We start from the raw sequence: 22,723 nt of genomic DNA, 5'->3' as shown, positions 1-22,723 counted from the left end.
TTTATTATAGGGTGCGACGGTAACTCCACAATCTTTAACAGCACGAAATACCCAGTTGGGGTGCATGGTCCAGATAGTGACTGAGAGCGGCACGCATGCATAACAAATAGAGCTGAGATTTCCGCGACGTGTCCCGATTTTGAGAAATGTCCCAATAATAGTGTCAGCTACCAGTAGACATCTACGAAGAAATTTCCATCTGGTTTTCATCAACTTCATTGTCCTAAATTGTCCCAATAGATTACAGATTGTCCCATTTAATTGACACTCCTGTACACAATGTGCCTTTCACCCGTTGATATCATCTTTGTATAAAGCGAGTGTGGCATTCTTTCGCGAATGCTACAATATTTCTAAGAGCAGCAATGTACAATGCAAGAAAAACATGGCAAGGTGACAGCTCTTGTGAAGGAATTAAAGCTGACAACTGCTGCCACAAAGTGACTCTCTTGCCAGTGAGCTGTACAGTATTGTGAAGTACAGATTTATTCTGAACATGATTGCAAGGCTGGAAATCGCGAGGCTCGGTCTAGAGATACAGTTTGAAAGCTTGGATTTTGTGGCAGAGAAGTGGGACGGTCCTGCGAAAGACAAACTTGGTAAGTCGTTTGAGAAAAACGGAGTGGGTTCGTTCAACAAGAATTCTGAATGGCGCTTATGCTTTGGATGCAAAATGAGCACTCAGGTTTTTGCCTTTTTGCCCATCGTCTCTGTAGAAGTGGAGCGATCATTCTCTGACTCATATTTTCGTCCCGGTATTTCTGGCTCTAGTTATGGCCAGTACCATGTTATGCTGAGGAGAACTCCGTAACGCAGCCAGTGTTAACTGGAACACCCTGGCCTAACTCGTTTGCTGTTCCCTGAACGTCACACTGGCGACGACATGGAGCTTTTCCGCATTTAAATTGGCACCCATAGTTACCACTTTCCACCACACACAATAGTTTTGGTGACAGCCATTGAATTCCAAGAAGAAAACAGCAAAATTTGCTAATAAACCATGAATGTATCAACGAGGTTCAGCTATATCAGGGGTATCAAACACGCGGCCCGCGACTCTCTGGGGTGCTACCTGTGGGAAACTGGCTGCGAGTGTCCGTTTCCATGTCTCGAGCGCTAGAAATGGCGTGCGCCGTAGTGATCTCATCTTGCCGATCCATTTCCGCTTTTCTAACATATTCACATAGTTTGTACTTATCTGCGTTCATTTGCCAGCTGTGTTTCACTTTATTTTTTGCTTCCCAGCTTTTTGCCATGTTAATCACCTGTACAACAATTATGCTACTAGACTGCAAGCGCGAGCTCTTCGTTGAAGGATGCATCTCGGCTGCTCAAACTCTGGCTTAGCAGGAGCAACTGTCAAAAATAAAGCTATGAGCTCGGGATTCTCGCTGTCAAAAAATATCACCATTAAAATACAAGTGATTTTTCAGAACATTGTTATAAAAATTGTTAGGAAAGCAAGAACATATTAACAGATTTTTTTTTTAGAGGCATGTTGAGCTTGGTTAATTTCTGAGTGAATAGATTAATCTCACAAGCCAGTTTGACTATGCCAATTTATTGAGGGAACTAGTCTTTCTGCAAGTGCGACAACCTCGCTGAAGCTCTGCGCATGTAGAGCACGAGATGGCACGAAGCATTCAGCATGAGCCGAATGCTTCATGAGATCAGTCTGTTGAGCAACGGGAACAACAGTGTGCTTGCTCTCTTGTCCCATTAAAAATGCCAACATGTTGGTGGGGTGGTGCCATTTTATTTCTTGTTATCACATCAGGTGAGGGCCCATAGTCTTGAGCGAGCAGAGACTGAGGGAGAGAAGACAGGAGGGGACGTCAGAACGCCGAGCTCTGGTTGGATTGATTAGTGGGAAGACTCAAAGCTAGCTGCCCTTGCTGCACTCATTGAATGTGTTTGAACATGGAACACTGGTGTGTGGCTTTTGCATTCAAACTCGTTCGACGAGTGCAGTGGAGACAAAGGTTGCAAGCTTTGTGTCTACCCACTAATCATTCCAACGAGAGCTCGGCATTCCGACGTCCCCTCTTGTCTCCTCCTCTCCTTCAGTTTCTGCCCGCATAAACAAATCAAAGGTAAAGATGTCATTGGAAAAACTGAGAGTAAAGCATAGAGCACAAGGTCCCTTCGCTTCTAAAACTTTTAAACCCCCCCCCCCCCCCCCCTCCCCCCTTTAAACCTTACGTTGGTCCTCGACCTTTTGAGGGTGGGCTACCTGGTTCCACACTCAAGTGAGTGTGGTAATAAATTACAGTCGTGCCTCTTTAATACGGACTCCGTTAATAATCATGCCCCGCTGTATAAACAAATATTTTGGGGATGACCGGGGTAAATACATGCATATTTTGTCTCGTTATTATGGGCAGCTCGCATTATAGATGCTTTCTTGGGGTGATTGAGGTTCCCATCTTAACAAGACATTGCTGTACCGACGCAGTGTACAAATGTGGGTCCTATTGTTCTTGAGCTTGCGGGAGGTCCCAGTCTACAAAGGTATGCTGTTGTCCATCGTGTGTTTTACCCCTGGCGCATCACTGAGTCTTCTCCGGTCATGCAGGGCCAGCTCAAGTGCGGCGCGACGGTCAACTGCTGTGCTTTTAGCCGCAATGGCCAGCTGCTCCTGTGTGGCACCGCGGGCGGAACCATCTGCTTGTACGGTGAGTGCCGGCTTTGGGCAGAGCCGCTCATCTCTATGGTTGAGTGAGTGGTCACGCACGAGGACTGGGTTATCCGAAGGACGGCATCCCGGGAGTGATCAGTTCGTGTGGAAAGCATCCCTGACTTCTCTTAACCCCTTAAAAATGGGAAGTTATTTTTGAATGCGCAACCATGGTTTTGGGAAGGTTTTTTTTTTTCTTTTCCACTAAAAAATCTCGTAATTAATTTTTGGACTAAAATTTCAAACTTGTTTATTTATAACTAGGGTTCGGATTTTTCGGTTTAAACCGTTAAAAACCGATAAAAAGTACACCGAATCCATTTTCACAAATTTGGTTTTAACCGAAAGAGGTCAGTTTTTAAGTTCGGCATTTTCGATTTAAACCGATAAAAACCAATCAAAGTATGTCGAATCCATTTTCTAAAATTCAGTTTTAACCGGAAAAGATCACTTTGACCTTCCAGTTGTTCCACAGAGCCGTGGCGAAAAAGTGGAACAACAGTGTCTATCGAAACGTGTCCTAATGTATGGGATACATGGATGGGCATTACAACGTTTTGATTTAATGTGTGCATCATCGATCAAAACGTGAAGTCCGAACTGCCCCATGACTTTGCCATGTACGAGCGTGTTTTCAAACTCGTTGTAAGGAAGACTGACTTGATGCAAGCTCTGCATGTTGTGTTGTGCTTCAAAACGTCGCACCGTGTCTTGGCTGTCACAATTGGTTGATTGGCCGATTTTGGCTCGGGCAGCGCTTCATCTCCTCAGCCTGCCAGTGTCCAGTGTTAACGTTGAGAGGGCATTCTCAAGCTCAGAGTCATATTAACAGGAAAGAAAGAGTGCAGATCAACAAGGAGAACCTGGGAAAGTACATCTGTGTACTATAATAAGATCACATAATCCTGATATACAGAAGGTGTAGTTCCACGATTTTGGGCACAGACTTCATATCTGACTTGTTTGTACTTGTGTTTTTTTTTTCTTGTTTCTTTCACAGTTGCATACATTTGCCAAATGAAGTGTCCATTTCTTTTTCAATGTATCTGTGCGGTTAGTCTTTGAGTAATCACAAATATCAGAGCTACAAGGATAATCTGATCCAGTGTCCGCTGGTGTTTATTTTATATTCACCAAAAAAAGCCGATAAACTTTTGTGGGCGTAAATATACGCCGAAAAAACCGAAAATTGATTTTTAAAATAAACACCGAAAAAAGTATGCCGAATTTTGAAAAAATAGAAACCGAAAAATCGAACCCTATTTATAACATTGTTTCTTGTGTTGAAGTACAGAGAAAAGGAGACGCTTTTCATTTTTGTGCATTTGTTTTGGTACGGCAGGTCACAAAAATGGGCATTTTCAAAAGTGTGTTTTGGGAAAAGTAGGATGCCGCGTTTGGCTCGGAAATAATCCCTCATACGACCGAGATGGCAAGGAACAACTTGATCTCCTTCTCACTTGTCGTCTCTTAATCTTGCTCCTGGAGCAAAGCATCCAGACATGCTCTGGAGATTTTTGGGAGGTAAACACATTAGTTTGATTAAAGATTAAAACGGCGCAAGGACACGGACAAGAACAAGAAGGTAGACAAACAAGGCGCTGACTTACAACTGAAGTTTATTTGTTCTAACAGCGAGTATAAATACTGTATTGTCACAACAAACAAACATGAATAAAAAGCTTGACCTGGATGCCACGTGCTCACTAGCCATCGCTATGCACTGTCACTGTGTGTCTAAATAGGAACGTTCCTTATCCGATAAAGATAGTGACGGAGTGCTGACACAGTTTTGCCCCAGTCTTCCAATTTCGCGCGCCTCAATGATTTCCCGAGTGAGTTTGTCTTTATTTTTCCTAACCACTTCACACTTGTCAAAGACGGGAGCGCAGCAATAGTCTCGGCAGTGCAGGCCAAGGTGACCTGACACAACTCTAAACACGTTATACTTGTGCTGCCGCAGCCGATCATTGAGGCATCGCCCCGTTTGCCCGACGTATCTCCTGCCACACGAGAGGGGAATACAGTACACTACTCCCTGTTTTAATCTTTAATCATGAAATACCAACTAGCCCAAACTTCTACTTTAGTCAACATTAGTTTGATCTATGGTTATCTGCGTGAGCCTGTCATCCACAAAGTATTGATATGGTGAGCAGACTTACATCATAAAGTGGAACCTTTATGCCTGAACTTCCTGGGTAAGAAAATCTTCGCAGGCTCCGCTGTTTTTTTGTACAAAAACATAGAGGAAGCGGTGTTGGCACATTGTCCAGGTCTCCTCCATAAACGTTAACTGAAAAGCTTTTGCAGTCGCTGAGCATGTATTCATTGTCCGAGTCAATGTCATCACTTCTCTGAAGCAACGCTGCAATTTCCGCATCTGTCAAAGCTTAGCTGCGCCACTTCCGATCATCCATGATCCTGAATGATAACAAAAACAGAGATATTTCCCCCTAAAACAATCAAATTAGGTTGGCACCCGGAAAACGCAAGTGTTTGATATTGTCTTCAATAGATGGCAACACCTATAACTTCAGGTTAAGGTGCTGCCATCTATGATAGGGTTAGAAAAGTATGTGTTGAATGAAAGTAAGTAAAACATATAGCGGCAGTTTGATATCAAATCATAAAAAGGTTGTGTCTTGAAAAAAAATTTGAATTAAGGGTACTTTAAAGGGGCACATAAGTGTTTTTTAAGATCCTCCTTTTGTGCTCGTAACTTAATATATAAGCTCTAAGCATCCTAAAAAAAAAGATTACATTCATGCGTGGCCGATTTACGCATCAAAAAGTGATCAAAGCTCCTGAAACTTACCGGTGGCACAGAACGACAGATGGCACTACTGAAACTTGCTGAATATGGTCGAATGACGAACGGCATTTGTCAGCCACTCACGAGCGATGGGTTCACGCGTAAAAGAGCGGGACTGGTCGACCGCTCGTCCAAGCGTGAACCCGTTCCTCGAAAGTGGCTGACAAATGCAGTCTGTCGTTTGACCATATTCAGCAAGGTTCAGTAGCGCCATTTGTCATTTTGCACCATCGGTGTCGGGAACTGTGATCACTTTTTTATTACGCAAATCGGCCGCGCATGAATGTAATTTCGTATTTTTTAGGATGCTTGGAGCTCGTAGATTGAGTTATGGGCACACAACGAGGATCTCGAAACCCACTTTAGTGCCCCTATGAGCCTGCTGAGCTTTTTCATACCTATTTTAAAACGGGGTGCTTTTTCGTTTCAGACGTCAGGACCTATGAATGCATCAGCAGCTGGGTCTCCCATGAGGGCGAAGTGTTCTCGGTGCAGTTTAGCGACGACGAAGCCACCTGCTTCAGCATGGGTGCGGAGGGCAAGGTGGGTGTGCCCCGGGGTCGGGAGCCGAGGCTGACGGCCCTGTCTTGCAGCTGCACCAGTGGAACGTGTACATGACGGGCCAGCGGGTGGCCGAGTTCCCCTTGCACCCGGACTGCACGGGCCCCGCCGGCTTCCGGCCCGTTGGCAAGCTGTTCTCGCTCGGCGCCGACAGCGAGCACATCCTGACCTGTGGCCCCAACAGCGGGATTGTGTACAAGGCAAGTGGCGGCCCTTCGTGGCAGGCACCCGGTGGCCACTTCCTTCGTCCACCTCGTGTACCGAATGATTGTTTCCTTCCCCGTAATATGACGTTGCCTTCATTTCACTGGCAAGGGAAAAAATGTTGTTTCATGGTGCCTCTTTGAAAGGATCTTGTCCCTCGATGATGCTGAGCAGTCTGACACTCCTATTGTTACGAAGACGACGACGGACAGCTTCGTGAAAAAAGAGACGAGTACGCGCCACTCTGGCTCGAGAAATTTTGTGGTATTCAAAACCAGCCATCTCCTCTGTTCAGTCCACATTTCACCGTGAAATGTATGTTTTGTAATCACCGTCAAACATTTCTCGTAGGCACAATGATAGGATAATCAGAGTCCAGTTGGGACAGGGGTTAGCAGAATGCTTCGGGGAAGACCTTTCTTTATATTACATTTTCCCAACTGGGAAAAAAGAGAACTTGTCTAAGAATGCAAAAGGTGAACACAAACGTGAGCTGATATTTTCCGATTCGTTTGTTCGAGACCGACAGTGAGAACTGGTCCACTACAGAGCACTTAATGCCGCGCTGCATTATTTATTCCGGAGTGCTTCTCGACAATGTGGGTCACACGTTACTTTAGGAGACTTTGGCAACCCTTTCTTTGGTTAAAAGCCACCTCTTTCATCAATCCATACACTCCAAAGTGCAAGAGTCGCAGCATCAGTAAAAAAAATGTACAGTGCCTGCCATTTGGGAATGCGGGGTGTTTGTACTTGTCTTTCACAGCAAAAGAACTGCGCATTGAAATTTCGCCAAGTAGCACTTCTACTTGGCAAAATTTTAATGTGCAGTTCTGACCAAGAACCTCAAATAAAAATGGCATGCTCGCCATGACAAGACACCCCTTTTTGAGGTTCATTTCGTGGCGTCGACGACTGTTAGGACGCCGCAACGAAGCACCATTCTGGCAAATTACGCTAGCTGTCTGAAGTGCCGCAGCATCGGCCTCGGAGGGCCTAAGGTTCCCACCTTTGCAACTGCAGATGGAGGAGAACGGCGGATTCACCAGTGCCCTGACTGTCGGAGCCCACAAAAACCACGTGATCACCGTGGACTGGTCCCTTGCGGGAGACTGCAGCACGTGTGTGACCGGTTCCATCAACGGCACGATTTGTGTCGCAACCCTGTTCAGCCAGATTTGAGCAGCCTCGCACTACAAAAGGATTGACGAATGTTTTGCCCCTTCCTCTTTTGTTTTTTTAAGTGCCAGTCATCTTACAGGTCCAAGCATTCGAGGACAATCACAACAATAACCACTCGCAAAAAAAAAAAAAAAAAAAAAGGCCCAATTTTCTCAATTGTAACCTGCACTGTTTGTTAGCCACGCCCGGGCATCTGCCTTTTCCCAATATGGCAGAGAGCCAGGCGTTGCAAGCTAAAGGAGAAGCCTAGCGAACGACGAATATCTGAAAACATTTGTTTGTGAATTTGCTCTAGGTCTGAATTGTTATCATTGTTGGTAGCATTTCTGTGTGCGGGCATCGACTCCTGCCTCTGCCTTTTTTTATAGACTCAAATGGTGCGGGTTAATACCGAGAAAATGCTAGTAAAGCGCCATTATGCCACAGTCTTAAAACATCATCGAATGAGTAAAAAAAAAAACGTCAATGGCAACTCCACCATTGCAGAAAATTTTTTAAGGACCGTGTTTTATTGGAGTCACGGTAAACCGACTTGCCTGGAAATGCGCAAGTGTGTGTAGATTTGCACACGAGCATCTTGTGGAAGGTGAATATCCATGCATCGACAAAAAGAAAATAGGGCCGTAATTCGCATGTTTCTGGTCGTTTGTATGGCTATGAAAACTCCATTGAAAAGAAGGGCACAAGTTTGGCCAATGTTGAGTTATATAGTTGTGTTACTGCTTTCATATTGTTGTTTTGTCCAACTAGGACTTTTCTCTTACGGAAGTTAAAGTGCCACGAAGGTGATGCACTAGAACCTCTCTGCAGTAAAGACTGATATTGTTAAATATGGATATATGGGGAGGTCAGGTTGAAGCATGCTTGTATACTATTCAGGCTTTTCATGTACTGATGTAGTGAAGATACTGATAAGCGTACATTCTCTCTGAAAAATTGACTTTACTATAGAAAGGTTCTAGTGTGCCAGCTGATACTGCATTTAAATTTTCTGGCGAGATAGGGCAACGTGCGGAGCATTTTCATTATTGTAGCTTAGCAGCCATCGCCTCGTGCTCGAGATGCAAGCAAAGCACATTCCATTACAGGGGCAATAAAAGTATATGAATAGATCTTCAAGGTAAACGAGGAAACAAGTGTGCAAAAGAAGAGATCAACTTGTGCTCCAAGTAAACTGAACATCTATGCAGATCTTTTTGTTTTCACTTGTGCTATCGCAGCGAAACTGAAAAGCTGGTGAATATGTACTGTATTTTATGTATTAAAACATAGTACACAATTTGTACAGAGAGATATTCATGTTGGAGTTGGGCTTGCCCCTTTGGTTACTTCGGTTCGCTTTGGGTTAGACAGCTACTGTTTGTGCATTTCCTGCGCTAAAAAAAAAAAAAATTCGCGGCCCCCAGCCATTGCAAGAAGAAACCATTCAATTTGTGCATTTTAAAAACAAAAAAAAGGCTATCAGGACTCGTGTTGCAGAAACGAGGGCAGCAAAAGAAACATGTTTTATTTCGTTTTCTGATGATGATGGTTTGTCACTAACACAATTCTATGCAAACTACCTATGTGGTCATACAGGTGCTCGGAAACGGTACCAGGGTTGCTAGGTTGGGTTATAAAATTCTTATAGTTGCCAGGAAAATCTGGGGGTTGGCTATCTGTCTATATTTGGCCTATTTTATACAATGTCAAAGCACCTGGTTTCAAAGCCTTAAACATGATGTTTTTGAGCCAGGTAGGAAACTAAGATCAACTTGAGAGAGTAGGAAAGGAAACTATCCAAATCACAAGCGTGAAAATACAATAAGTGGGTCCTCAATAGTGTTGGTCATGAAGGCGCAATCATTTTTATCTGGAGTACTACTGTCTGAAGTTTTTTTTGACGCGTTTTAAAGGGCTATGGAAATGAATTGTGAAATATTCAAATTTTGTTCGGAAACGAGTCGAGCATGACGGATAATAACCGTAAAAGATAATCGCATGTTTGTATTTTGAACGACTGGCTATATTTTTTGCTCCAAACGGTGCACTCAAGCAAGCGCTCGAAGAGAAGCGAACGGAGAGCACAATGCATCATGAGATATCCGGCATCAACAAAAACAAAGATTCCCTGCATTCATGATGTAGCAAGGCTGGCGCGGTTATGAGCTTTATTGTTGCTGGCATTGTCAGCATTGTGGTGGTGTCAATAGCGTCAACGTGTTACAACCGAGCCGTTCAAAGTACCCATGTGGTGACCAGCGTGTGGCTGGCCCAAGGAGCACGTAGCTTCCACAGCACCATCAGCTTAAGGGTGAACGGGGTGGGGAAAGCAACTTTTGTCCAAATTTTGAGCAATGGGCTAATCTTCTAGGGGGAGAATGGTTGTGTCCGGGTACACAAACAAGGGTCCGAGCAAAAGGGGAGTGCTTCCTTTCCGTCTTCTTGAACTGTTTGGTACAATACGCGATTTGTGAGTTGAGGAGGAAAACTATGAAGGAAAATGTTGAATTCCAAAGAGCAGCGCTGCTTCGATGGAGCTTGCTACGTCACGACTACGTAGCAAGTTCCCCAACGTTGCTAGATTACCTCCCAAACAGGCTCCACATGCATCTACCGGGTGCACATTGAAAGATTGTTTAATTAGCTTTAAAATTAGTTTTCTTGTGCCTTTATACGAAAGACTGGTATTTTTGAGGTTATGCTGCAACATGCAACACATCAAAGCTAAAAAATGAGTGCTGGAATTTCGTTTCCGTACCCCTTTAATACCGCAGTGATGTATCCTGCTCCACCATTGAACCCGGGAACTAGTAATATGTTTTGCATTCTTTTGTAAATACATGTATTATGTCATCTGTGTTCCAAAGAGATGTTTCAAAACCCGAGTTGAAAATGAAAAACGACGACAGGCCTGGGAAAGGTAAATCACAAAAAAAAAGGACTGGGCGGCCCCCCCCCCCCCCCCCCACATGCTGCACTTGAAAAACAAAACAATTGATTCAGGCAGTGTCCAGAGCCCCCAGCGACTGGTGCCCGGGTGACGAGTACTCCAAAGTCTCGCTCCTACACTCAGTTTCACCTTGCGATGGACGCTAAGAGCTACACGAGCCAATCCATAGTTTGTAGCTTGTCTCGCGACTTCGCACTCCCTGGGTCGCTTCGACTAAAGTCACTGGATCTGGGAAAGTAGTGCCATCGACTTCCCACCTGCTAGGCGGACACAAGCAAATACCAACATACAGACAAAACCTCTCAAGGTGATTGGCTCACTGCTGTCAGTTGCCATGGTGATCGCCATTTTGGACCTTTTTAAAGCTTCGAAGGGGTCGTTAAGACCAGCCGCACCAAGATTTCTACGGAGCATTATCAAAGCGAAAGCGTTCCTCGGCCAATATGAGTCTCTTTCGCACTGTGCATTCAATAAACTTGTCACTCTGTGCTTATTTCCTCAGATCTCTTACAATTATGTTGCTCTTCTTGCGTGTTTCAAGACATTAAATTATTTTTCGATGCTCCCAAGGACCAACGGCCGCGTGTGATGCCATACATCTCCGTACCACCATCACACGCGTCTGTGCTTGATCGGTCTTGTGAATTGAAAAACAGTTCAAGAAAGGTTCGTTCAAGGCTGAAAACTAGCAGAGTCATCGGAAGGTATACAGTTCCTGAACGAAAAATCTTCCGCAGGCCTCCGAGTATGACCAGAGTGCCTCCAGCAGACTTGTGAAATACCCTCAACCCCTATAATACAAGGGTGTGGAAGATCCGTCACAAAAATCTGACAGGAATGATGGTTTCTGGTCGGGCGAACCAGAATTACATTTCAATTATCAGGCCCTCAAGATCAGCGCGCTCATCCTGATCCAGAATTTCTCAAAAGCAATAAAAAAAAAATTTTGTTGAATAAATTTAGTTGTTTGAGACTTTTGTCCATATGTTTTTTATTCCTTTTTCTTGGGTTTACTATACAGTTGAAACCTCGATTTAACAAAGTCACCGGGACCCGCTAATTACTTCGTTAAATCGGGAACTTCGTAAAATCGAGGAAGGGAGACCTCGCCCATACGCTGCGTGGGGAATGCGAATTTCTTCGTTAAATTGGGAAATTCGTAAAGTCGGGTTTCGTTAAATCGAGGTTCAACTGTATGTCAATTTGATTGGCACTTTTGTTTTGTATTCATGGAGGGATTGTGGTCATCCAAACGTACGGGCACCGTTTGCTGCCGTTCTGCACGTGCCGTCTGCTGTGGTCTGCAAGCAGTGTCAAATGGCACAGACTGCATTTTTAACTTCATTGTCTGCATCAACAACTAGGTTGCCCTCTGGCTTTCGTTATGTACTGTACCTCTGGGAAGCTTGTCAAATCCAGAAGGATCGTGGTCGTAGAAACATCTGGGGACCACTTCGATGTCTGCCGCTGTTCTTCGTTTATACCTAGTTTTATTTCTGGACAACTCGACTGACGCTGTCGTGACATACAAAAGTTCATGGATGCGGACAGTGCATTCCGTACAGGCCATTGTGTGGCCCTCCAACACTGATCACTGAAAAGTAAAACAATTTGATCACAAAGAGGTGAAGCAATGTCCAGCAAACTACCAACCTGTTTTTTTTGGATAGCTTAAGATTTGTCGGCGATCCTGATTGAATCCGAATAATCAATCTGCAACTGTATAGGGCTAACTTTCAAGAGAGAGACATATATGTGCAGTATAATGTTAGCAACAGTGAAACGCCAGAACACATGGGTTTGAAGTGCATGGGGCTTCATCCTGCCCTCCCTAAAGGGGTAATGAATTTGGCAGGAACACTGGGTTTTGCTGGGAAGGCTAGAAGAACAGACAAGCAATTGAAATTAAAGAGGTCTTCGTCTCCAGTTAATCGGTGGAATTTGGCCTTCATCGAAATGTCGAAATGCTACACCATTTCCAATGTCAACGGTTTGCAGCAAAGCACCACAGACACGCAGCCCTGGTTTCCCATCCTTGAATGGAAACTAGTTATCTTCAAGCGTAAATTTTGGGCGAGCAAAATGGAACAGGAAAAAAAGCATCTCCCAGGCTGTGGCAAGTGGTTTGTACACATTTTATTCAAGATATGTGGCCCCCAAAAGAAAATCTTTGTGCATTTAGCGATAGGCAGGAAACAACGCCAAAACAGACTCTTCATACACGGGTTCCTCATGCACTGTTGGAATGATGGGACTGCTTTGTGCGGAAATGCCAAAAAGCCAACTGGAGCATCGCCATGGCCACACAGCTGGAACACCAATGCTCGCGATACAAAGCCCGGAAAAATCGGCTTTGCAAACTTCGTCGCCAAACCTTAGTAAACAAGCAGCAGCTTTACACTACACATAAATAATGTACCAAAGACACTGTCATATCCTCGAGAGAATAAACAACGGCAGAAAGAATACTGCTAGCATAAACCTGAAAACTGTACAAAAACGCACAACAGTAACGAGCTGCAGATCACAGTGGTGAACAGCGAAGCAAGGCTCTCTATCTGGAGTCCCAATTTCCACGTGGATTTCGCCCCATTGCTTTCAGGCGTTGGAAACTCTTCTCAACTTGGGAGGTATGTCAAGAAAAGAATAAAAAAATAAATAAAAGGTAGCTTACGCTCCCATCAAGGGCTCCCCCGTCAGGAAATCAACGACGACAGGAAACAAAGCCACTTGCAGACCTGCTCGAGTCAATTTGGAAATTATCGCTTGCTTTCAAATATTGACTCAAAACTGCGTCACCCTCCGGGAGAAATGGGTGCTTTGTGACTGACCGGTTTACCTTGAGGCTGCTGTAATACTTTGAGTTTTCAGCAGAGGTTACGGCCCCTTGGCAGTGATTTTGAAAAGGCAGCATTATTACTTGGGCTGTGAAGGAAACCCGAAAACGAGCGACACCACCGACACCGAGAAAAATTAACTTGGACCAGAGAGCTGGCCTCCATCACTGATGGAGAGAAATTGCGTGTAGACTAGGATTCTTATAGCAAATTATTCCAATGAAAGTGCCGTAATAATTGTTTCAAATTTTCCTTTTTTTCTGCAAACGTTGGACGAGTGGAACAGCCTTCCTCGTGATGTAGCTGACCAGGAGTCTGTAGAGATGTTTGTTGCACATCTTTTTCTTATTTCTTACTTTGTCACGGCTTTCCTCGCATCATAGTAGACAAAGAGTCTGAAGAGATGCTTATTGCACATCTTCAGTTTTTGAATGCATGCTTTCTCAATGCACTTTTTTCCTCGATCAATGTTTTTGCCAGTCATCATTTTTTTTTCTGCAATTTTGTCATTTGTTACCTGCCAAAATCTCGTGAGATTGGCAGTGCTCCTAAATAAATAAATAATGAGATGTTTCAAGTACACAACTAGCAATTTGAAATGAATGTGATTTAGGACAAATGGATCCATTTATCCTATCATGCCCATTTGTTCTTTAACAATCAAATTGTGGCTCATTTAGTTAGTGAAGTGTCTGCGCATACCTAAATTTAATTCTCTGGCAAACCCTAGTTGTTTCAATAGATCCGTTGCAAAACGTGCAGCGCCACCTGTAGTGCTGAAAGGAATTCCGGGAATGGTTTGTACGGAACCGGTTGTAGCAAACGACCGATGTGCTGGAGGAAGCACAGGTGAGCGGGTGAGGGCAGGCAAGCAACTGCACCACCCTCTCTCACTTTAGTGGCGCATGGTAGACACTGCGGGGCCAAGGAGCAAGGTACAGGACTTTGCACGCAGCTCTGTGGGATGTTTGCAAAAGGCCTATCCTTCCTAGGCGCTTTTAAAGTGAAAAGAAAAAGCACAAGTCCCAGCACATGTTGCACAAATTACGCAGACACTTCGCAATGCGTGAATAGCTTCGCACCGACTGGATGGCTACGAGCTTAATCACTAGTCCCCCAAATATCCGCGAATAGAACAAGCACATTCTAAGTCGCTCGTCACTCGAGAAAATCAAAACTGCTCATTTCTGATGACTGCTACGGGACCCTAACCTCGAGGAGAAAAACAATGGCAGTGAGCCCCCACAGGCTTTAAACTAATCGAGCCGTCAAACTTCTATCGAAGCCCGCAGTAATACAATTCAAAGCAAGACTCTCGTCACGAATAAAAAATGAAGAAACATTGATTGTACCGAGCCTTAAGTCTCCCTTTCTTAGCTTAAACCGAGAAAGCAAATATCAAGCTGTTCTTCGAGCCGATTACATATTTAAAAAGAATGCATCCGCACTTGGTTCTAACAATGTACAAGCATAAAAAAAAGTACCTTTAAAAACAATATAAGCGCATTATAATCTGTCCAAACTTTGCGCACAAGTATGCGTCAGTCACTCGATCGGGCCAGCTTAGTAAAATTATTCAATAAATAGAGTGGGCAGAGTCAAACACTAGACGGCGGCCTGGACCCCCTCTGCGTCGTCCGTGTCTGTCCAGAGAGGGCCTTCACATGTTGTAGGCCACGTAGATGGGGTCGAGCTGGTCGGCGAGGAAGCCGTCGCGCAGGTGCATGCGCTGCTTCTCGCCGCGCGAGTTGATGGGCACCACGCCGGGGTCCACCACCACCACCACGCCCACCACCAGCTGGTGCTCCTGCAGCACCGCAGACGTCACCAGGGCCACCAGGTCCAGGGCCTCACTCTCCAGGCCGTCCAGCTCCACCACCACCACCAGCAGGTGCGTCCAGGTGAACACCGCACTGCGCCCAGGCGGTGCATAGCTCGAGTTTTCTGGCAACCCTTAATACATGCAACAGTTATGCTTAACCAGAGTTACCACACTATACTTTTGGACAACGTTCTGTGGCCGTGAAGTCAAAGCTATGGGCGCGTGTGTACTTGCCCACCTTGAGCGCCCACCAAAGCTGCGGACACACACTCTTCACATCTGAAATAGTTCTCCAAAGTATAGTGTGATAACTGTGGTTCAGCGTTACCGCAGTTAAGGGCGACTTAACTGCGGTTAAAGGAGCTGTGTATCGATTCTAACGTAGAAAGAATTCGCATCTTCTACTTTTGACATTGTTTACCTTGTAACAAAGGATAGAAAACAGATCTCTTTCCTTCGAAATGCTGCGATTCCGCCGCATATTCGCAAAGCAAAAATTATAATATTTCCCTATCTGCAGCCATGAGCGGTGGCCATGAGAACCTCGTGGGGTGACGTCAAAGGGGGACTTTCAAAACACGTAGCAAGTTGCGCAACTACCTGCTCGATAAAAGGTAATTTTTCTATAAATCTTATAGTTCCAACATTAATATAAATGCGTCAAAAACCTGGTATCATCAACCAAACTTTTATTATATGGAGTTTCAGTGGCACCATCTATCCGAGGTCAACAAAACGGTCACGCCAGAAGCCGGACGGCCGGACGAGCACGTTGGCATGTTGATCGCGCGGCGCAAGCACCACGTGGTAGCGAGCAGGCGAGTTCTCGCTGCTCACTGATTGTGCTAGAGAGAGAGAACTTCACTGGAACCCCGCGCGTACCCCTTTCACATCACAGTGCACATGATTCGGAAGATGGTGAAGGAGTTGAGGTGCCAAAAACCTCTATCTCTGCAATTTTTTTGTAATAAAAACTAGGACATGCAGGCAAAAGCAGTTTTTTGTTCTTTACTTCAGAAGGAGACACCAACTCCCACAATTATTTAAGCAAAGCACTGAAATTGTTGCACAGCTTCTCTAAGCGTGCCCGTCTAACTAGGGCGTTAGACGCTCTACACAGCGGTCTATGCCAAACTATCGGGTCCCATGCTGCAGCAAAGCGTGCAAAGTTTTCTTTCCGTCCCAGTAACCTTCCTGCCTTAGAGCTGCTTTAAGCCGGCTTTTATCCGCGAATTCGCATCCCTCTCGCAGACACGACAAAAGTGATGTTTCTCGTTGCATTAAGTTTGGGGAGCACTGTGCAAAGGCTCGAAGTCTTTGCACAGCGCAACCACAATGTGTTTTTGGCACCTTTTGTGCTATTCCCGTTCCCAATGATACAACATGTGGTCCAAGTTTTGAATTTCCAATCTCAAAGCAGCCTAGCCGCCGGAGTGACTATTTCAGTTTTGAGTAGCTGGCAATAGTTTGATATTTGGGTAACAAAGCGGCGGCATAAAGTCTGAGGAGTACTGTACATGGCAGCTTTACTACCACAATAACGACACCGTGTTGGCGACAGGTTTTAGCGACGTATGACCCACAAAAGATTTGGTACCACTCTGCCAGCCACACGCTCCTGCTCACCCATCCAGTAGAGTGCAGGATGTAGGTATCACCCACCAGAGCAAAGGTACTAGATGCACGACACCAGAAGTGGTAATGGTAATCTATTTTAGTCATTGTGGCAGCAGGATAGCTAGCAGAACCTAGCGAATTTTGTATGAGTTGAACTGCCTAATTTATTTGAGCACATTGCAAATATAAGCTCTAATTATTTTTGACCTGGGGCCAGAAGCAGTTAAAATATCAAGTCTACTGCAAACTTGGTGCATCGCAAAGTGTTCCTCCAGGCAGGCAGGGGGGACACCCACCATTCGGAGATCTTCTTGTGGCAGCGTAGCACGCTGTTCTCCACATCGATGGGGTGGTAGCGCATCCCGCGGAGCAGCATCGTCTCGTCCAGCGCGCCCACCACAAACACCGCGTCGTGAAGTTCCGGCCCATCTCCAGTGGGTACTGCATCCGCCTCGGCTGGGGGCAAGAGCAATACGTCTCACCTGCTGCATCACGCTACGGCAGTGACACTCGAAATGTCTGGGAATCTGTCCTCATGTATGGGCACTTCTGCACTTCATACGTCTGCAGCCAAAAATTGTAGTACTAGACTTCAATGACCTTCTAATGCTATCCTGGTAGCTCCACAACACTTCTTAGCTCGTGCAAGCAATATTAATGTTTTAGAAAACTGTGCACGAGAATGCATAAATGTCTGAATGCAAGAGGCAAACCACTCCGTAAAGGGCATATTTTTGGGGGTTATCTTTTTATTTAGAGGTACCTGCAGCTTGTCTCGCTAATGTGGGTGCTTAGATGAAGGGCTGGGCATATATTAAAATATCTGACCAGATTATTACTCCTAACCTCTTTCCTGACCGCACCCACAGGGCATCGACCACTTGTGATCAATGGGCGCGGAGGACCATTTGAAATCTCCCAGTAGTTTTAGGACTACAGTATTCGTTTCTGGGTTTCTCCTTTTTCTGCAAGGCAGCGATGTTTAAGCCTATCATGAAACTAACTGCACGTCATCGTTGTTCACACATCCGTGTGTGCTTAGCAAGCGTGCCAATTCTCGCGAATCCTTCGCCCATTTTTTCGGACTTTGATGGGTCCGATGATGAAGCCAGTTCATCATATTTCAGTTCTGACAACCTACGCTTCATCAGATTGAGAAACTGCTCAGCCCAATGGCATGTCAGTCACGGGGGGTCCAACTTGATTGTCGGTAGCTTAAAAAGTTTCCAAGCTAGAACTTTAGAATTTGCGGAACTTTTTCTTGTCAATAAACTAAAATTTAGGATGTTTTGACTTTTTTTGGTACACTTTTCTTTTTTCAGATGTAGCCATGTCCACTCGGTTCGGACCATTTTAAAAAAAGTTTGCTAGGCGAAATAAATTTTATGTTAAAATTCATATCTCTGCTTTAATACTTGCATAATTCAAAAACCCACTTATTTAGCTTCACTTCTATGTGTGGCCATCATACTGTAAACCTAACAGTTTCCTAAGAAAAAAAGTAAAAAGTAACATAAAACAGGCATTTTTCCGATGGTCAGAAAAGACTTGAGTCAGTTGATCTCAACGTTTAAAGGGCAACTCCACTTTATTTCTGTTACTCAGAAAACAATGCAGTTCTCCTTGATACCATCTAGGAAGACAACATGTCAAATACGATCTACTTCCATCTAAATGTTTATTAAAAGAGCCAGCAATGTTTGACATGCACCAAGTGCCCAAGCTCTGCTTATCTGTTAAACCTAGCAGGCGATGCATGGCACAATTAACAGTAGCTTCGTTCGATTTCCCAGCACCTCCTGCACCAGTGCAGAAAAGTGTAGGGCGATGTACTTATGGTCTTATCTCAATACACATCCCGGAAGTAGACTGCCCTACACTTCTCTGCACCAGCGCAGGAGGCCGAACGAAACTAGTGTGGCCAGTAGTTTAGTATTGGCACTGCCAACAATGAGCTACCATGTGAGAAACATACTTTTTATTAATTTTTTGAAACAATCCAACAGATGCTGCCAGCAGTGCACTGTGCAAGTTTGTTCGTCACTGAACTGCATGGTTAGCCATGTTTCCAACAGCAGAGGACCAATGTTGCCCGTCGGTACCAAACTTCCCGTTTCTAATCCTGTCTAAACAAGACTGCACAGAATAGATTTTACTTTTTGCGAAATAAACAATGTTAGGGAGTTCTTAGTGCTTTTTAATGAAAACTTGGCCATAATGAACTAACAATATGAATAAATTAATAATTGTAGCGTGTTTGGAATTCAGTGAAATTGCCCTTCAAGATCTAAAAATGGCCAATACTCCACATTTCGTTTTTGACTTTTTTCTTTAGTCCTATCATAAATATTCTTATACACAGCCTCATTTTGAACTTGACATTGCCCAAATAATCAAAATGAGTGAAATTTACTGTCTGTCTGTTGTTGCACTCTTCATACTTTTAAAAATGAACACCCTAGCACAATCATCTATGTTAAAACAAAATATTTAATGAAATGCTATGAGCAGTTTATTGTGGAGTGCTGCCTCGGAAGAAGGAATAAACGACAAAGCCCACACTTTTACTTCCCAGCTTAGAACCTGAGCATAACAAGGTCAGAGCCGTATATGTAGAGAGTGTGGCCATTCGTTGGGAAGTATAGGAGACAAATGAGGAGGCGCCATTGGCCGAAAGCGGGCCAGGCGTGTTCCACGGCGTCTTCAGAAATTCGAATGTGGCCAACCAGAAGCCGGAAATAATACCCTGGCGGTGGTTGCGAGAAACAAACTTAATAAGTGCGTCAGAGTAACTCTCGCTGACTGAAGTTATGGTGCACGTGATGTTTCAACCACGGTCATCCAAAATCATGGTGGAAGAGTGTGACTAGCAGAACGATAGACATAATCCGTACGCCAAACGCCCAGAATCTGCCGTCCGAGCGGTCACACACTGTCCGAGCAAAACAGAGTTTGAGCGGCGCATTCGTTTCTTACATCTTTCTGCATGATCATGATCGAAAAAACATCACGTGCACCCTATTTTCAACCATGAAGGGTTAGTAAATTAACTCTTACGTGCTTATTAAAACGACCACAACAGTTTCTCGCTACCACCACTAGGGGATTCTTTTCGGCTCCTGGTTGGCCAAGAGAGCATGCCAAGCCCTCTTTCTGCGTCTGGTGCACGCCCTGGCTCTGCCTGCGCCTCCCATTGACCAAACTCTCTGTATACACGGCTCTGGGCAAGGTGAACCGCCCACCTGCCCTCCCGGGGCCGGGCAGACTCACCGTCACTGGAGGCAGCCTCAGTGCGCCGCAAGAAGCCCAGGTAGCCAGTGCGGGCATACAGGCCACCCGTGTCACCGGTCATCAGCCGGGCGTTGAAGTGGTCATTGGGGTGGGTCTCGTCTCCGTACACCGTGAAGTAGCCGCTTGCATTGTGGGCCGACTGCACCCAGATCTGCATGAGAACCGTCCCTTAGGCCTCCCGTGGGCCCCCGGCCAAGCAAAATGGGTTACCAATGCTCGTGCCGAGCAGAGGTGCACACAGTGCGCAAATGAGACCAGGACAAGTGAAAACAAGCAGACGCAACACTTCTCAGAAAGACCAATGAAGTAAGTGCTCAAGTTGGGACGAAATCAAAATGTGTCCGAAAATGCAGTCCCTTTTCGAGAATGCATGTCTGGCTCCTCTCAATCCCAAGGTTACGTGCGCTGCGCCAAAGTTGTGTCGTGGTTATCGAGTCGGCCAGTACCTGCACGATCATTCCGATGGTTTGGAGCTTTTTGATCCGTTCCTGGTGCGCGATTTGCAGCCTGAGACTATTCTGTCTTTTACAAAGACAACTCCCAAATCACGGATAGCACTTAGGGCCAAGCCCATAGTTTGCAAGTTTTAGCAACGACAGTTAATGCCCGACTTTATAAAAGGCCTTAGACAAATCTAGATATACAGTGCCTGCTTCGACCCCGACTTTGAACAACTGGCATAAAATAGCTTAGAAGTGTGTGCCAGTGTCAACGGATCTGCCCACAAGGAAACCACGTTGAACAAAGACTATTTTTCTTTAAAAATAATTATCAGAATGAATATGCACCACCTACTGGAGCACCTTTGAAAAAGTGTTTAGAAGGATATGGGACAATAATTACAGTCATCAGAACAGTTACTCAAGTAAAAAATTGTGACAATTGATGATGACTAGGAGTTTATTGGCGCAGCAGCAACGAGGGCTGTAATGCACCAAGCTTAACGTATTTGGAGCATACTATAACATGGGACTACGACTGAAAATTTGCATTTTTCTGGAAAGACCCCATTCCATAATGACAAGTTTGACACTTTTTCAAGAACAGAAGCAAAAAGTTAGGAGCATCCTTTTACAATTAAGTTGAGAACACCGTCTCAACCTGTTGATAGCTTAGAATTCAGTTTCGCAACAAGTTATAGGACTTAGTCAACCGTTACGCTAGTAAAAGGTAAATAGTCCTTGGGAGTCACAAGTAATATCGACACTGAAAAAAGCATGAATTAAAATTATGCAAAAAGAACTTGCAAAGTGATTTGGGGAAAGCAAGTGTTCGATTTTTTTTACACTTTTCTGGTATGCTTTGTCACAAAGCACCAGAATTCTTTGGGTAGCCTAAGACTTTGCTCCCCTTGGTTATGGTATTGTGACTGGCCATGAGATAGAAGCTTTTTTGTTATTTCATGACATATCCTATATTTTACATAACATAAGCGGAGTCTTTTTTTTTTTTGTAATTTATGGTAATGCAACCTCAAGTAATATGGTAAATCTCTAAAAAAAACTGTTTAGAGTACTTTTCAGGATGATAGAGACACTTGGGAAAAAACATACATAACAATAGTGAATACTGATGTGAATCAACACTGTGGAATCACAATGGAATTACAATGTAATCTACAGTGGGAAAAACGGCCTATGGAAACTTCCATTGTTCACACGCATTGTCACGTCGCGGGCCATTCGAAGGTCTTCTCTCCATTCCAATTTAAATGAAGGCCAAGCAGAAACTCTTGAATAGGAGGCACTGAGGCTACAAGTCCTGGTTCTCACAGTGGAAGATAACACAAAAAGGGAGTGAAAACTTTCCAGAAATGCCGGCAAACTTGGAATGCACAAAGCAGGTGGAGAGTCACACTGAGCAGGTTTCCACAGCCCACAAGGGTGACAGAAAATTTCTAGGTGCTAGGGGTCATGAGAGTTGCATCATCGGCAAAATGGCGCCAGCCAGAGAGCTGTTTTTGGAAAGGTATATAGCAGAGGTTCGGGGCCAGGCTGAGAGCCGCAAACAAAACCACGAAATAAAGTTGAGTGGTTTTGTTACCATAACCAAGTGAAGCAGAGTCTTAATAGGCTACCCGAGAATTCTGGTGCTTTGTGACAAAGCATACCAGAAAAGTGTAAAAAAAAATCGAACACTTGCTTTCCCCGAACTTTATGTAGCGCATTGGGTTGTCTCGGTCCTACTCTCGTCCCCGTCGTGAAGCGCCTATTATGTTCTCAAAAACCGCAAACTTCCAAGAGCCATGGGGGGGGGGGGGGGGGGGGGGGGGGGCAAACCTTTGTCCAGAGCACAATAAACGAAACTCGAACTACAAACCACTTTCAATATATCCGAGCCAAAGCAGTTACTCTGTATGAAAGGTAGTAGTAGCACAGGACTACCGAACCGCAACCTGGCTTTTGATTTAAAACGCATTCCATTTCTCTTTTTGAGAAGTGCTCGTGTGACCGGGAGGGAGGCGGGGAAGGGGAGGGAGCCGCAAGCCGCACTATAACACGCAGAGAGCAGCATAAGGCTTGCGAGCCGCAGCTTGGCCACCCCCAATATACAAGGTCCAAATATTAAAAAAAAAGAAATAGTGGATATGACAAAGTAATTTCTGATTCTCGCTGACTTTGTTGTAACTGTGCTACACTGTATTTGTCTTCCTGTTTGAATGGGGAGAATGTTAGTTTTCAGGCATGTGGACGATTACATAATATTTAGGAAGGGGTTTGAGGGCGTTTTTAAGGACACGTTTTCAAGGACAGTGTTGTTGAAGCAGTCCTGAATGGTCTTAAAC

The 22,723-nt window shown here is 44.7% G+C and overlaps 2 protein-coding genes across 13 annotated transcripts in view; one reads left to right on the top strand and one right to left on the bottom strand.

The window, feature by feature from the left end:
• Positions 1-8,736, top strand: part of LOC8023516 (WD repeat-containing protein 91) — a 57,634-nt gene extending 48,898 nt beyond the window's left edge. For both annotated transcript variants that reach the window (XM_040208693.2, XM_042287340.1), the window contains exons 14-17: positions 2,576-2,675; positions 5,923-6,035; positions 6,086-6,253; positions 7,281-8,736. In XM_040208693.2, the coding sequence (XP_040064627.1) occupies positions 2,576-2,675; positions 5,923-6,035; positions 6,086-6,253; positions 7,281-7,439 (540 nt within the window). In that variant the 3' untranslated portion in view covers positions 7,440-8,736. The remainder of the gene's footprint in view (positions 1-2,575; positions 2,676-5,922; positions 6,036-6,085; positions 6,254-7,280) is intronic.
• A 3,756-nt stretch (positions 8,737-12,492) lies between these two features.
• LOC8023515 (disco-interacting protein 2) overlaps positions 12,493-22,723 on the bottom strand; it is a 100,575-nt gene continuing 90,344 nt past the window's right edge. For all 11 annotated transcript variants that reach the window (XM_029967678.4, XM_040500397.2, XM_042287334.1 and 8 more), the window contains 3 exons: positions 19,918-20,089; positions 16,944-17,103; positions 12,493-15,121 (listed from right to left, as the gene is read on the bottom strand). In XM_029967678.4, coding sequence (XP_029823538.1) covers positions 14,869-15,121; positions 16,944-17,103; positions 19,918-20,089 — 585 coding nt within the window. In that variant the 3' untranslated portion in view covers positions 12,493-14,868. The remainder of the gene's footprint in view (positions 15,122-16,943; positions 17,104-19,917; positions 20,090-22,723) is intronic.

Source organism: Ixodes scapularis, unplaced genomic scaffold (assembly GCF_016920785.2).
Source record: "Ixodes scapularis isolate PalLabHiFi unplaced genomic scaffold, ASM1692078v2 PGA_scaffold9__187_contigs__length_104089568, whole genome shotgun sequence".
NCBI lineage: Eukaryota > Metazoa > Arthropoda > Arachnida > Ixodida > Ixodidae > Ixodes > Ixodes scapularis.
Note: the sequence above shows the minus strand (reverse complement) of the source record. Positions and strands in the feature narration are given on the sequence as shown.